Raw genomic sequence first — 17,101 nt, forward strand, 5'->3', positions numbered from 1 at the left:
CATTTGTACGGTAAATCGTCCGTGGATGTGTCGGACACATTTTCCGACCCGAGGACGTGTGGGGAATAATTCCCAATGCGATTCGTATGGACTTTTTACCATGCGAATCGTAATTGCCAGTTTGTACGGCACTTGTACGATTCGTACGGTAAAAAGACCGGATACGAGTCGTACGGGGAATTTTTTTACCGGATCGTGATCGGCACCTCGGTGTTTTTAAACAAAACAAAATGTTTTTTACTAAAACTGAGTAGTCTATTTACTAAGATTAAATGCAGTGTTTGCATCACGAAAGAGACGCAAAACAACGCAAAATCTTTTTTTTACTCATTTACTTTCCAGCGCTAAACCTGTTTAGCGCTGGAAAACACTTGAAAGTAGCGCAAACCAGCATACAGCATTCTTTGAATCACTTAGCGCCTAGGGGGCGTACCAAGGGCGTTCCCATGCAACCACCCAAGGTTCCGGACGCTAAACCCTATTTACTTAAAAAAGTAGACAGGGTTTAGCGTGAGAAAATAGCCCCCTTTTCAAATGGGTGCCATGAAGGAGAAATGCTTTTGTTTCTCCTTCCTTTTCTGACTTTGTATGTGTGCTGCACTGGACAGCACACATACAAAGTGGGAAAACGTTTAAAGTTAGTCTAAGTGTAGTATTTTGCACTGGAAGGCTATCCTTCCAGTACAAAACCTATGCTAGACTGACGCAGACACCCTTGCACTATGGTGAAAGGTGTCTCCGTGGTGCTAGGGAGAGGGGAGGAGAGTGCTATATTTCTGTAAACATGGGCTCTCTTGCTATCTTCTCGTGCAACGCAGAACAGCTTTTTTGCCTGCTGCACTGTGTTGCGTGAGATTTTAGTAAATCTGCCTCTATGTGTTTTAACTAAATATTTCTCTTCTTATTTCTACAAATACATTGTTTTGTTGAGGTTCTCACTTACCTTTTTCAATAAATATATTTTTCCTACTAACTGCAACAAAATAAACATTCAATATAAAAATTCATGGCAGGCAACATTAATATGGTATCATAACTGTGCTTTGCCAGATTTCTGAAGTCATGTACAAAACACATGGCATCCAACTTTATTGTGTCAACAAAACCATTCCATGACAGTTGTGCCTCCTAACTTATGGTCAGCATTTATATATCCGCTGCATGACATGTTTTGCTCTACTTATGCTTTCTAGTACTTCATAAATGTTGAAGTGAGGGGAATTTAAAACTGCTTTCTGCACGGTACAAAGGGTCCAATTCGTTAGAGGGAAGGTAATTATACTGGGTAGAGGCCTAGCATTGTTGGGAATATTTATTTCAGGGGAATTGTGACATATTCCAAAATATGGGTAATATTTCAGGGGCGTGACATGATCCCTGTAATAATGAAAATCACTAAACATATGAGCAATGCCAATTGTGTTATGAGCATTTCAGATGTAACTTTCAACAATCGTGATCCTTCTTCGTAAACTTAATAGTCATTACAGAAGTTAAGCAATGACATCAATGCCCTTTACTAGGATAAAGAAAAAACCTAATAATAGCATCATGTGTTTAATTGTTCTGAACCTAGATCAACAATCTTAATCAATGCTTTTCACTATTTTATTCTCTATTGAGGAAGTAGTGTCTAAGCCATAAAATACAACCCCTTGAAATAGAGCCACCTTCAGCAACCACATGAATAAATGCTTTCAGGGCTTTGCCACACAAACAACACCTGCTCTGATTCGTAGCCTACAGCCAAGCATCCCTCGCATCATTTGTTGCAAGTTGGTCAAATCTAAATCTTTAAAAACTTGAAATAATCTTGGGTCTAAAATTGAGACTCCAAATATAGTACACAGGTCTCCTTCACTTGAGTCTGCCACCTATGAATGTCCCCAATTATTAATAACACATGATGCTCCAAAAATAGTTTACATTGTATTTGTGAGACAGGGATTACCAATTCAACAGCCTCTGCCTTGGTTAAACTTAAACAATCTTCCAGTTCGTCTGAATATTTAATTTGAATCATTGTAATATTGCTTTGGCATTGAATAAAGCAGACCAATTGTGCGTCAGTATGCCTACTTTTAAGAATGGCAAGTTTTAAAAATATGATAGTTCAAAAATGTACCTTTTCTATAGTGACTGTTACTCTGCATGAATAATATACTGAGTTAGACAGCTGTACACTACCAAAATGCTGCATTTTGATTAGCTCCTGGCCAGGAGATTCAGAGCTGGCACTGAGACAAGTTTCATCCCATCCTCAACCCACATTTCCCTATGCCTTCTTACCATTAGAGCTGTCCTTGGAGACCACAGAGTTCTAACAAGCAGCTCGAGTGCTCACCCAACTCCCAGAATGCTTCTGGAGAAGACAGCTTTAGAATCATTCACTGTCTAGCACAGAAGGCAGAATATGTACATGGAAATCATTCTGAGCTCTGCTACTACCATTTATTGGTTTCAGCTTGTTATTTTTTTATTTAACTCATACAGGTTTCCTTGTATTTTACACTGTATTTTACACTGGTGAAAAGAAGTTCAGTGTTCAAAAACAGATGCTGCAAATGGATCCAGTAAAGCCTTGGTTAACTGATAAAGTGGAATGAGTTTGCTGGTTTTTCGGGTCTTTTTTCAGGGGCTGAGCCACTGTGTCATCAAATATTTTTGAAGTTCTAGAGTTTAAACGAGTTACATTTGTATCTTCAGTCCCTAAGAGGGTGGCAATGCGTTACTGCATCAATCCACAATCTTTTATTTTAGCTAGAACTTCGATGCTAGATGTGTTTTGTAAGAACTGTCAATCTTTACCTGTGGGTACTAAGACTTTCTTTTCTTGCAGTAATCCATAATTTTATATTTTGTTAAACATGCCTGTGCTAGATTTATTTCATAAGAAATAGTCCATCTTTACTTGTGGGTAAAGTTGTTTTGCTTTCCTACAGTAATTATATTTGTACGTCAAATCTCTTTGCTAAATGTATTTTTATAGGACATTTCCATCTTTACTTATAGGAAGTGATGCTTTACTTTTCTACAGCAATCTCACATTTTATCTACAATCTCTGTTACATTTATTTCAGAAGACATGCTGGTCTTTACCTGTGAACAATGATGCTTGGCTGACCTACAGTAATCCATAGACTTTGAATTTTGTATCTAGTACCTCTAAGTTTCCAAGAAATATCCATGTGTACCTGTGGGTAATGATACACCCCCATGATCCTGGCCATCGGCACGCTTAAAGAGGACATTGTTTCCCCAATGACTCCAGCCAGCGGTGGGCGCGCTGGACACTTGAATCCTGGGATGAGCTCGGATTTCCCATGCAGAAGACCCAGAATCCTCTCCCCAGCTTTGCTCTCGGACATGCAGGAATCAAAGATGCGCACACCCAGGGTGAGGTTTGGCAGCAGCTCTGGAGTTTGATTGATTTCTTCTGCAGCAAAGACCATAGCCAGCAAATCCCGGTAATAGCGGATGTTGAACCTATGCAATGAATGTTAAAGAAACAGCTGCATTAGCGTCTCCTTGTCATGAATAAGGTGCCCCTTTAATGTTACTGACTTGTTCTGATTAATACCTGGTTTCTGCGTGTTAGTAGTCGTTTATTACGTTCATACAACTAAAACAGAATTGTAAACAAAGAATTAAGCTATATAAAGATTCCAATGTGGTTTTATTTACTTCGGTATGTATTTGACTTTTTTTTTACCTGCACATAGCTCCAGCGATTGGCAGAGCTCTTAAAAGAGAGAGAATAAAATAGAAACAGGGTCTAAGAGATGCTTGTTCATACACATAAAACAAAAAGAAGGGGACTCCAGAACAGAACAACATCAGAGGAGAGGAGTGACAGGGAAGCTCTTTACTTATAAGGGCGGCGATTCATAGACAGCAGTTCTGTGAATTTTCGAAGTCTGATACTTCTGGACTCCTGAAATTAAGGAAAAGGGAACTTCCTGGAAGTTGACAAAAGCTTCAAAAGCCACAAATGACTGTCCAGGGCTGAGGCTGAGATCTCCATCACCAGTCTAGGAGGGTGCACGAATTAGCCAATCAGATCCTAATCCTAAAAGAGAGCTTCCCCTGTCTAACTTTTTGAAAGCAGCTTGGTATGTCAGAAATAAAAGGCTGAAAATTAAAAGTCTGGGCTCAGAACCATCTATCATTATGCTTGTATTTTTGGGAATGCCAAAGTACATTTATTCATTCTTTGTATTTGATAATTTGTGCCTCTGACATTGTTTTAACTAGTGTACCGCTATTACCAGGTAGCACTTTAGGGTATTTTTATTGCATTCTTGGTTTTTAATGTCTTTTTATCTCTTTTTTAAAACATTCTGAAATTGCTATGATGTTTTGTATACATGTTATCTTCTGTCAATGAATTTATGTAAATTCGAAATGACAAGTAAATAAAACTATAACATTAGCCAATAGTGAAGAAGTGACAAGACTTACCGCTGCTACACTCTTGAGACGCTGCTGTCAAGCTCACTTAAGCCAATCAGAGAGGGCTGCTTTCACCATAATAATCACACCGCAACCGATGCATTGGTGATTCTTAATGTAAGTTATATATGCACTTTCCTCCATAACTGCTAGAAATGCATAGTGATGTGGATGATGTATACACAGTCACACTGGAAATCCAATAAAGGTTGATTTTTAGGTCTCATCTAACGACAGCCTTAGTTCTATGGTGAGAGCTTTTGCCATTAGACAACACACAACATACATACACCACAACATACACACACCACAACACACAAAATACAAACACCACAACACACAACATACACATACAGATGCATAAAGGGGATTTTGGGCAGCTCCTTTCAGCCATTGGCTACTGTGATTCGGCTGACTTTATCCATTGGCGATGCGGACTGCCCATGCATTGGTATCTGCAGTGCTATTCGCAGATTGAAGCACCTAAAGATTTGTTTCACACATATTTTGTTTTACCCCCCCCCCCCCCCCCCCAAAAAAAAAACACCCCACTCCTCCAGGGGCCCCTGCCTCTGCAGTCTCTCTGTTTACTCCCTTCTGACTCCCACAGATCCCGCCCTTTGCTCCCTGGCACTGCTCCTCTTCCCTGCTGTACGATTCACACACAGTGCCTGGTGGCACACTCCCTGCACAGTAGCCCATCTCTCTGGTTGCAGGAAGGCTGGCTACCCGGGTCATGCACTGAAGGACACTTTAGTGGGCAGGGGCCTGGTGCTGCACCCCCCTGCTGAAGCCTGTGCTTTGTGCACCCGCCCCTCTCCTGATGCCCTCGTTGGCGGAGGGGTCGGGGATGCTCGGACCCCTCTCCTTCCGGGGCTTGGAGAACATATGCGGCGGGGCCTGGGCCGCGTGGCTGTGTTGCTTGTCGCTCTCCTTTGGGTCCACCCACTGCTTCTTTACCTCTTCAGTCTCTGAGGGTAGGACGGTTTCTCTCCACAGCATGACGCACACCTTATGGAGTGGCCCAATGAGGGACCTTGTCTTTTACGACAGCTGCAGCCGTGGCCTCCGGCTCAAGGTCAGAGAACGAGAGGTCCCGTGCTCGCTGGAAGCCATGGCTGCCGCCCTTCAGTGTCGATGGGACCTGCTGTGGGCAGCTGTGAGCAGCTGCCCTAGGGTGGCCCTGCGTCCCGCCTGGGGCTCTCCCTGGAGTGATCTAACCTTTGTAGCTGTGCAGGGTCGGAGGGGTCAATGAGACGGATTGGGTGCCCTGAGCTGCTCCCGCTGATGCTCTGAGTTGAAGATGAGTCGGCAGCACACTTTAGTCCCTCAGTGGGGTCTGAAAATGCCCTGTGTTCACCCAGGGAGGACGTTTTCCGGTGCACTCATAGCATATCCGGTAATTTTTTTGCATGCAAAAACTAAAGCAAGTAATGTTGTCACCTGCTCTAGTTTTGAAAGTGGTAAAATCCTGTGCAGAAGAAATACTGATGTCCGGGTAGCAATGTGTATGTGCGAATTTACTGTACTGTAACAGTGCTACTGCCGTGAACATTGTCTGCAGTTCCACTGCAGGGCCGAGAATGAAGGCCTCAGACCCTCGTGGTGAGAGATCTCTGTTATTTTACACCCCCGGGCTTGCTGTTACTGGTCTCATAAATTAATGGCCGATCTTAATGAGAGGCAAAACCCCTCATGTGGAGGGTCCCAGTAATGGTCTGTCCAGTAACAAGTTATCGGCTGCACTGGGATCACCAGGTGAGCTATTATCTGCCAAGTCAATGGCTCATTATCTTCGATTCTCGATGTCTGTGTGCACTACTAGCCAAGGGTGAGATTGTGGTGTATTGGTTCATAGAGAGATGTTTGCATATACAGGTCCTAAAACACCGCCTTATATCACAGACATATTGCAAAGCCCATGCTATGGGACCAGGATTGGACTTTTCCATAAATTCTCAGGGGGACACCCTTTCGCCTGCATTAGAGTCCGGTGGTAACATAAGACCCTGATTTCTACCTCGGTAACAGAATCCACCAGTGGAATTTCCTCCCCTAAACATCCACGGAGGTGGATACAACTGGTAGATTCATATTTAGGACTTCCTAAACATTCCAAAGGAATTTTAAATCAGGGACTTTGAGTCCTAGAGGAAGATTATAATTATTATTAATAAGCTTATAAAGCGCATGGTTACACTAGAACAGTGTGTTGTATTGTATCTGGGTTTAGTCGGAATTAAAGCTGCAGCTCAGGTTCCTTTGGTAAAGACAAGCCTGGCCAGGCCTTTTGTTATACTGTAAACTCCCTAGCATCATCTGCCTTGAAGTCTTTGGTCAGTCTCTTGAAGTGACCGCCTGGTAGCCGGTGAGGGGTGCCAGCACCCGTGTCAATACAGCCCCTTGGGCCAGCATCGTTGAAGGTACTGTCAGATGTGTATTTTAAGGTGTGTCCGTCTCTGCTCCTACGAGTGACCACTGTGTCTCACTGTACTGAGCATTTTAGTTCACAGCTGATGAACTTCCAAAATCTACAGATCCCAAGGTAGCAGAGGTCTGTGTGCCCTGGAGCCCCCATAGGGCTGAAGCACCAAGGACCGGAAGTAATAATAATAAAAGGCCTCATTTCCTACTGAGGCACAGGCATTTATTCTGATGTGCACCCAGTGTTTCTACCAGGCACATCATTTCCTACTGGGCCCATAAAAATGTTTTCATTGCAGAAGGGAAATACATGATTCGCCACCCTGACAGATGTTACAGATGTTGCTTATGTCATGAGCTCTTCTTCGGAAAGGCTCTGCAACGCGAGGGGTTTTAATCAATGCACTTTGGGGGAAATGTGATTCAAGGCATCAAAAGGTATGGCTTGCTTATGTGTATTTGAATATTTATTGTGGAAAGCCCTAAGCGCCCCCCGCTCTCGTCTACCCCCTCCCACGCACGTCTCTCAAAGCCCCAACACTGGATATGGAAAATTCCTATTTTTGGATAACATGGTATTACAAGTGGTGCGGTTTATGGCCTGTAAATGGCTTTGGTATGGGGGAAACACGAGGAAACACGACGATAATTCTGCTTCCAACATGTTATTGCACATAAAGGGACAAACACTTGGAATTGCAGGTGATAACGCCTGGGAACAGCAACCTCGACTCATACCTAGATACATTTCTCAACAGCTGTGATTGGCTGCACTAACTGCATGTTCCTCCAATCAGCTCGCTTCGCTGACCTTTTGAAATGACTACTGTCAATTATATCTTCATGATGCCTAGTTTTGGAAGACAGATCCATGAACATCAATTCACCAGCAGACTAGGGGTAGCGGAAGTGACATCACAAGCCATTTCACCTTTACGTTCACTCACATACATGCTTACATGTACATACACATTCACACATACACACTCCTCTCACATAAACGCACTGCCACCTGCACGCATGCACACAACATACATTAACAAAAAAAATGCTACTTCCGCTGTCAGGGAGGGTCATATTCCGACTAATTGTACTCTATTTTTATTACACTAATAGAGAGTTTTATTATTCACTATTAGTTTAATTAAAACAACTTGAGAAAAAACAAGGGGAGTGGAGTCTCAATCGATGTCCATAAGGACGGGCTTTCTCTGTGTTCCTGGCACTGATTTTGCTATCTCTGAGGCTAGGGTTCACAAATGCAGTGCCAGGGGTCGCAAGGGGGCAGCCAGGAGTCGCAGCTGCGACCCCTGAATGACAGCAATGGACAGATCTTATTTATGTAACATGTGCACCAGGGTCCTTCAACTAGGTGATGGAAATGTTTGTTTTTGAGCGTTTGGGCTTCTTATAAACGCGCACTGTGATGTAAATAGTCCAGGCACTGCTCTCTTTAGTTAATCACAGAAAGTGTGTTTTACCAAGAGGTTTCCAAATAAGGTCTGGAAGAGGTAGATTCATGCCGTGCCAATAAAATGACAATTTGATTGAAAATATCCCCAATGTACGTAGGTTTGAAACGTGTTTTAGGGCAGTAGGGGGTGTTTGGTTTGGGGAATGTGGTGATTTTTAGGTCTGGCTTGCGAGCGTAGCAGGTTGCAAAACGTATTGTTACTAAGCCTGGGCAAAGCACTACGCTACGCTTGCGTAGTTTGCGAAGTTTGTGCTACTTCGCACTATGCGAATTGCACGTAGCACAGTGCAAACACGCACAGCGTAGTGCAGCGTTCATTTTTTGCCTGCTGACGGTCCTCAACGTCAAGTTGGCGACCGCGAGCAAGCAAAATGACATCCCGGCGAGACTTTTTCCTCGTTCGCAATCAGCAACATCAAGGTGCCGATCACGAGCGTGGACAATAAACCTCCCGGCGAGCTTCTAAACGTGGGGAGGTCAGGTTTCTCATTGCGAGTGGTCACGTATGCTCGCGACCGCTTCCGATGAGAAACTACCAGTCCGTGTTGAGAAAGCTGCCGCTCGAGTAGAAATCTACTCCAACGGCAGAAAACGACCGCTTGCACTGTGTAAGATGCAGTTTGCACTGATTGCACAGTGCGGACAAGCATCCGGCACTGTCAATCAGTGCGAACAGCATCTTGCACAGTGCACTACGCAGTTTGCGAAGCTACGTGTAGCTCGCGTAGTGCGAAGTGCACTTCGCGTAGCTACGCGTAGCGCTACTTCGCAAACTACGCCCAGGGTTAATTTGTTACCAATTCTTTAAAATCTACCTAGAGTGCGCTTGGCTTCCATCAGAGAGGTCTCACCTCTTGCTGTCTGTCGGTTTTTAGGTGTGTCATGTTTGGTGTACCTTAGTTTATGCCTTCTAGGAAGTGACTACAATGGAATGAAGAGGGTCTATTTTAATCTGAAACAGGGATACAGTAAGTATCCTTTTTTGCTATTTTTTTTACCTAGCATTGGAAAAGCCAATAGTGCAGGCTTTAAAGTAATGAGCCACATTTGTGCATGCAAAGCCTCAATACAGCTTTTGTGAGTGCACGTGATTATATATGTTAAGACATTTAAGCTGAACCTATTGGCTTGATTGCTCATTTGCCGCTGGATTTAGAGAGAACACGGCGCCAACTTCAGCCTTTCCGAGCAGAGGGCTTCACGTGTGCTTTTCCAGCACAAAGAATGCAACTCATCGTGATAAACTGCGCTCCTACCTGGCACCTGCTTCTGCCTTTTACCATTTCATAAGACTTGGAGCAGTATCAGCTATTATTCCTTAATGTCACTTCCCGTGCCAGTCTCACATCTATGGCACTGTGAGTCACGCTACCAGGATCTAAACTCAGCAGTGACCGGATAACTCACTGCGCCATCTCACCTGTAGCAGGGACATATGTTCAGTTTTGTTGGGGAACTGCTTTGTATACAGTGTGTGTGAGAGAAAGTGTACTAGACAGAGATGTAAAGCAAGCCCTTCATTCCTTTCATGGGACATTATTTGCAACACTTTTGAAACCTCGTAACTGTCACACTGGTGACTTTCTGCTGTGTGTGTCACAGGGAAACGACCAAATGGTGTTACAAATCCACGTGAGCAGTTAGGGAAAAGCATTCAGCAAGCTGATTTCACAACACTTGCACTATTTTATTCAAGAAAAATGGGAAATGATGTTCTACAACTTTTAAATGTAAAGCATGCACCATACCTAATCAATTTGCTTCCTTTTTAAAACAAACACGTGCAAAATAGGTTTGCTCTCTTTCTTTGAATTATTCATGGACTAAAAGGATTCATAAGCAATACATGCATTATATATGTTTAGTTGAACACGGGTGTTGCAAATGGTGTTTCGCACATGTTTAAAAAGTGCAAATGTTTTTGCCCTGTTTCACCAGCACAAAGTTTCTGTGACGTGGCCTCACACTTCTCAAGGAGACCCCACACGCCATGCGGTTCTAGATATAATGTTCCCTCTGAGTAATTGGTCAGTCCCTTTGACCTATGTCTGCTACATCAGCAACATAGAAATAGGACTCATTTCCGACCCAGGACCTTCACTGTACACTGACATAAGTGGTACGTACCCCTCACATGTTATCTGCTTCGGCTCTTCTTCTAGGGTGACTTTAGGGGAGCTGTACGCCGAATGCACCACAAACACTCCGCCAATGAGAATGTCTCCGTCCAAGGAGTAGGATTCCTGTGTCCAGGCCTTGAGTCTACACCCAGCCTGCATAGAGCCTCCGCCAACCAAGAAGACGAGGATGAAGGCTAGGCAGCTCCATAGACCCATGGAGGGGGAGGTGGGCCTCTGAGGTCCCTGCAAAGACCTTACCTCTAAGGGAACCTGGTGGATGCAAACAGAAGATGAATGGAGGACACCGCTCACCGACAATGGAACCTTCTCCCACTAGGAAACCCCCCAGCTGAAGGTAGCTAGGTTAGCACAGTGGTGGCTGCCAAGGGTCACAGGCAGGTGGCTTGGAACAGTAACTTCTGGATCAGACTTTGCAAGGAGTGTGGCCCTGGGTACATGTTCTCAAAGGTTCTAGAAACTGTTGGAGTAGTTTCAGAGTTTTATAGTTTCATAATATCCCAGATGGTGCCACAACCACACCACCACAGCAGGGACCTCTCCTGGGTCTTCATAATAACCATGCTTTAGATAATGACAGTGTTCATGTAATAAGTAGGAAGACTAAATATAGATGGAGTTTCCTTTCAATGATAATTACAATGATCTATATTATCAGAAAGATTTGATGAGTTTCAAAGTATGGTGTCACTTGTCGAAATTATGGAGAGTCACCGGGTCCCATGCTGTGCTGTAACCAAGCTTTTGGTGTCTACATCGTAGCTTCCTACAGTAAATATGTGTGTGTTTTTATATCAGGTATTTTAAGGAAATATTTAAAATATGAATATTAGCAGAAAATGAAACAAGTCGAGGCTAACATAAACAAAGACAGGTTCCAAGTCCCCCTTTTTTCTGGGGGCGGGAGCCTGGTGGAGAAACCATTATCGCGTGGTTGTGGTCAAACCCATGGCAGATTGAACCACCCCATTCAGAATTTCAATTTTTTACACAGGTTAAAACCACACAATACCTTCGTTATCAACCTGGTTTACCTGTAGAAATTCTCATAGGACTCTCATTCCGAGTTGATCCGGACATCAGTTTTGCAGGACTTTTGTGGGATTGCCACATGAACAATCAAAAGTTTTTACCAGGTCCAAAATTGCACCTGGGAAAGCCAGGCCCCAGCTCCTGCCTACTTGGACTGGTCCTCCAACCAGTCTAAGGCCCTTTCGGGCCCGGCCTCGCTGCCTCAAACCCGTGCCTTGCTCTTGCGCTACTTCTTCTCTCTCGCTCGTTGCTCCTGACTCTCGCCCTTCTCTCCATCCTTTTCTCTCATTTTGTGCCTGTTTTCCACTTTCACTCTCTCTCTATGCACCCGTTCTTCTACTTTCCACTCACTTTGTGCCCATTTTCCATTCTCCACCCTCTTACTTTGTGCCTCTTTGTGTCAGTTTTTCCAGTGTCCACTCTTGTGCCCATTTTCCACTTTCCTCTCTATCTCCTTCTGCCTTTGTGCCCTTTTTCCACTTTCCACTCTCTCTCTCTTTGTGCCGCTTTGTGCCAGTTTTTCCACTTTCCACTCTCTTTCAGCCTCTTTTTAGGTCTCGCCTGAGACAGCGCTTTAGCGCTGCTCTCGCGAGAGCTTTTGTAAAAGGGGGATCTGGAAGTGCAAACAGTGCTTTTCAGGCCTCCAAATACAGTGCATGTGCGCTGGGCGCGCGCACCATTTGGCAGCCTGAAAAGCACTGCCTGATCACTTCGCGGCCCCTTTGATGTCCTCGGTGAGCCGCGCGACCACTGAGGACATCAAAGTGCACACCATTTGCCACCCCCTTCCTGCTTGTTATTGTTTCCTTTGATCTCTATCTTTCCCTTTCTCAATCTCACCCTCTCCCTGCCTTTTACAACTGCGGCCGCACCACTGTGCCCGCCTCCACTCCCCCCTCCCACTCCCTCCTCGTCAACTTCAGTGCGTGCTTGTCTTCTCTTTTAGCAGCCTCTGCTCCCTGACACTATGTTTGTCTGGTTTTTATTTTTTCATTAAGATGTGCGCCACTTGGTTCTTAATATGAACAAAAACCAAGCTCGTCACCGAACACACTTACACGTGTGCATTAGTAATTTACCATTAACGTTTCGTAATTTGGGTTTGATAAAACATTTGTCCAGTGCAAAGAAAGTCACAGTCACTACATTTTCAGTTTTAGAGTCCTGTGTCGTATTTGCTTTCTGCACATTTTCTGTGGCACCACTGGGAAAGTCAGCTGTAATATATCACATTTGTGCACCGGCAGTGGACTGAAACTTCCCTATATGAACGTGAGGGAACGCTGCTGGAAACCCCCACCTGCATTCCAAGGATGCCAGCAGACAAACAACGCCTCGAGACCTGCCAGCAAGAACCGCTTCACAGTTAAGCCTACACTGCTTCTCGCATGATTGACTATCAGGGAAGGCCCTTAACTGGCACAGGATATCTCCAGGGAATAATTTACATTATTATGCTTGTTTCGACAAGTTTCCTTTCCCTGCAGTGTTTGTAGGGGCCTTGAGTAAATGTTCAGGACGTAAGCAGCTAAGACAATAAAAGCGACGCCCCCTCCAATTTCCTTCCAGGCCGACCTGTGCTTTCTTCATCCGGACATTTCACCTCACGGGGGGCAAGGAGGTTTGTTTTACAAACCAGAGGCTTCTGTGATGATAGTAGGTCTCCTTAATTGTTCACTTTGTAAACCCAGCAGTCCTCCTGGGGAGATCAAAGCGGCCTTCGGATAAAGGGACCCCCCCTTGGGCCATCTGATAATGAGGAGTCCGGAGCCGCCCTCCTGGGGGCGCAGGAGCGCGCGCGCCAACACCTTGCTATCTAGCTGGTCCGCCAGGGTCCCTTGCGACCCCCCCCCACCCTCTCTCTGGGACATCAAACACCGGCCCCGCAGCGCCAGCCCCATTCAGATGCAAAAGTCACCTCATCATCAAAGAGGGGAGAATCCAGGAATGGCATCCGGTGCTCTTCCGGGGAGGTCACAGGGCCCAGGCGTGCCTCTGCCCCGGGCCACGTGGTGACCTGTCTAAAGCACTTTCTCCAGAGGAAACAGCGACATGTCTCAGCTGGAGTACAAGTGACATCGTCATCACTGGTCTGGCCCATGCCTGCCTGTCTCCCGCAGGGCGCTCAAGAGAGACACAGGTGGCTTCCCGCTCCCACCCGAATTCAAGTCTCTGCATCTAGTATGGTAATACCCAGGGCCACATAGACAATGAGTCACTGCCTGCATTATTATCGATTTACCACACTTGTCAGACACTCCACTCTCGCTATGCAGTGTAGGCATTTTAACATCCTGTTTTTTTTATTTTAAGCTCAAAAAATGTTACGAAATAAAACTAAATGGGTAACAAGCACAAGGGTTTAGCACTTAACCATTTGTAGAACTCCAGGACCATTATTACCCCATGCGTGCACACGCTTTTTAATCTTTAACAAAGGCAACCTTGGAATAAAGGTGATTCAGGTGCCTTCAGTTGATTTTATTTCTACACCTTTCAGTCCAATCTGCACGCCTCACACTGCTGCACGCCGCACACTGCTGCATGCCTCACACTGCTGCACGCCGCACGCTGCTGCACGCCGCACACTGCTGCACGCTGCACACTGCTACACGCCACACACTGCTGCATGCCACACACTGCTGCACGCCACACACTGCTGCATGCCGCTGCACGCCACACACTGCTGCACGCCACACACTGCTGCACGCAGCACACTGCTGCACGCCGCACACTGCTGCACGCCACACACTGCTGCACGCCACACACTGCTGCACGCCACACACTGCTGCACGCCGCACACTGCTGCACGCCGCACAATGCTACACGAAACACTGCTGCACGCCACACTGCTGCATGGCACACACTGCTGCACGCCGCACACTGCTGCACGCCACACACTGCTGTACACTGCTGCATTACTCACTGCTGCATGCTGCACGACACTGCTGCACACAGCCCACTGCTGCACGCAGCACACTGCTGCATGCCGCACACTGCTGCACGCCGCTGCATGCCACACAGTGCTGCATGCCTCACACTGCTACACGAAACACTGCTGCACGCCACACACTGCTGCACACCACACACTGCTGTATGCCACACACTGCTGCACGCCACACACTGCTGCACGCCACACACTGCTGCACTCCGCACACTGCTGCACGCCGCACACTGCTGCACGCCGCACACTGCTACACGAAACACTGCTGCACGCCACACTGCTGCACGCCACACACTGCTGCACACCACACACTGCTGCACGCCACACACTGCTGCATGCCGCACAATGCTACATGAAACACTGCTGCACGCCACACACTGCTGCATGCTGCACGACACTGCTGCACGCCACACGCTGCTGCACGCTGCACACTGCTGCACGCTGCACACTGCTGCACGCCGCTGCACGCCACACTGCTGCATGCCTCACACTGCTACACGAAACACTGCTGCACGCCACACACTGCTGCACGCCACACACTGCTGCACGCCGCACACTGCTGCACGCCGCACACTGCTGCACGCTTCACACTGCTGCACGCCTCACACTGCTGCACGCCTCACACTGCTGCACGCCTCACACTGCTGCACGCCGCACACTGCTGCACACCGCACACTGCTGCACGCCGCACACTGCTGCACGCCGCACACTGCTGCACTCCACACACTGCTTTTATGCAAGTTTATGCTACTGACATTGTAAATGACAATGGCTTTTTTTGTTTTAAAACCAAAACATAAATAAAAGGCATTTTAATTTTACAATGCCAATAGCTCAAACTCTTATAAATGCGAGACCTATTGCATTGCAAATGCTTGTTTCCTGTTGTTCTTGTGTCCGCTTTTTTTGTGTGCCCGCTATTCTTACATTTTCTTGCCTCCCCCTCCTGCGCTTTCCTGCCTCCTGCGTCTCCTGATCCTTACCTGCATATCTGTTGATTGCCTTTTCCCACCTCCTGTCAGGGTTGGATTGGGATTAAAAATCGGCCCGGGCATGCAAAAAAAAAATCGGCCCACAATTGCATAATGCCTTTCCTCAAATCACTGCTTCAGCGTAATTTTATATATCAAAAAGAGGAGGCGGGGTAAAAAAAATGCACACATTAGTTTACACTGGTGAATCACACCTGAAAACAAGTGAGGCCACTTCTGCTCAGGCCCTCTGCCCCCGCTCAATATGCATAGATTAATGGGCCGGCCCAGCCAGAGAAAGGGAGTGATACCTCTGCCTGTTGCTAAATGGGAGGTAATGAGCGCCCATCAGCCTCCAAAAAGGTTACTCAGGCACCCACTGGGCCGCTGGCTATATCCGAACAACAGAGATACGCCCAAATCGCCCTCCCAGGCTGCTCAAAAAAGCAGCCCAGAGCTGGAACTCGCACCTCGGCCCCTCGGGCATTGCTCGAGTGCCCCGTTACCAATCCGGCGCTGCCTCCTGTGCCCCCCCTTCCGTAGCCCCACCCGCCCCCTCTGCACCCAGCCAGGACCTATGTAATGGCAGCGGGTGCACTACCCCATTATGCCCAGGTACCAGCTCCCACTTACCTGGACTGGTCTTCCAACCTGTCTAAGGCCCTTTCGGACCTGGCCTTGCTGATCAAGGACCTGCCTCATTCTTGGGCATTTTCTTCTCTCTTTCTCTCTGCTCCTCCCTCTCCCCCTTCTCTCTCTTAGTGCCTGTTTTCCACTTTCACTCTCTCTCTTTGTGCCTCTTTATGCCCGTTCTTTCACTTTCAACTCTCTTTCTCTTTCTGCCCATTTTCCATTCTCCACTTTGTCGCCTTGCTTCTGTTTGTGCCGTTCTTCCACCTTCCACTCTCTCTCTCTCTTTCTGCCACTTTGCACCAGTTTTTCTACTTTCCACTCTCTCACTTTGTGCCCGTCACTCCCACGCTTTCCCAGCACCCACCCTTTCCCGCCTTCCCCGCTCCTTTCCTACATCTCCATTGTGTGCCTTCTCCCCCCTCATGCACCCCACTCTTCCTTAGGCTTGCCCTCCACTTCCATGCTCCCACCCCAAGACCCACTTCCTGGCGGTTGCTGTGCGACCTCAATGCTGGCGCACCAAAGGCGCATCAAAGGCAAGCCCATCTGCACCCGTCAATGCCTGGATCACCCCCAGCAGCAATGAACCTGGTCCCACCAAACGCCACCAATATTCAGCCTCTAGCCTGCATTCACTCAACACCAGACGCCGCCACATCAGCTGCTTCTGTACCTCACCATGGTAGGACCTTTTTCATGCACTCGCTCTGTTTCACCTGCACCAATACACACTCCCCACGAGCTTCACACCTCACCCCATCTGGCATGCATGCTCCTCAACACCAGATCTCTCAGCAAACATTCCACCGAGATTTGGGACACCATTGAGGCACACTCCTTGGACATCTTCCTGACAGACACCTGGCTAAATCCCACATCGACACCCACCATCGCCACAGCCATTCCACCCGGGTGCAATGTCTCCCTCCAGGACAGACCAAACAAACCAGGAGAAAGACTCACCATCATAGACAAGGACTCCATCACCTGCATCACATCCACCGACAAGGACACAACATTCATGGAATACATA

The 17,101-nt window shown here is 46.8% G+C and overlaps 1 protein-coding gene across 1 annotated transcript in view; it reads right to left on the reverse strand.

Annotated features, from left to right (window-relative positions):
• Positions 1 to 16,749, reverse strand: part of LOC146806072 (extracellular calcium-sensing receptor-like) — an 89,129-nt gene extending 72,380 nt beyond the window's left edge. Inside the window, exons 1-2 of the mRNA XM_085623855.1 lie at positions 16,742 to 16,749; positions 3,195 to 3,486 (exon numbers count right to left, since the gene is read on the reverse strand). Coding sequence (XP_085479981.1) covers positions 3,195 to 3,486; positions 16,742 to 16,749 — 300 coding nt within the window. The remainder of the gene's footprint in view (positions 1 to 3,194; positions 3,487 to 16,741) is intronic.
• Positions 16,750 to 17,101: the final 352 nt, after the last annotated feature.

Source organism: Triturus cristatus, chromosome 8 (assembly GCF_964204655.1).
Source record: "Triturus cristatus chromosome 8, aTriCri1.1, whole genome shotgun sequence".
Taxonomy (NCBI): domain Eukaryota; kingdom Metazoa; phylum Chordata; class Amphibia; order Caudata; family Salamandridae; genus Triturus; species Triturus cristatus.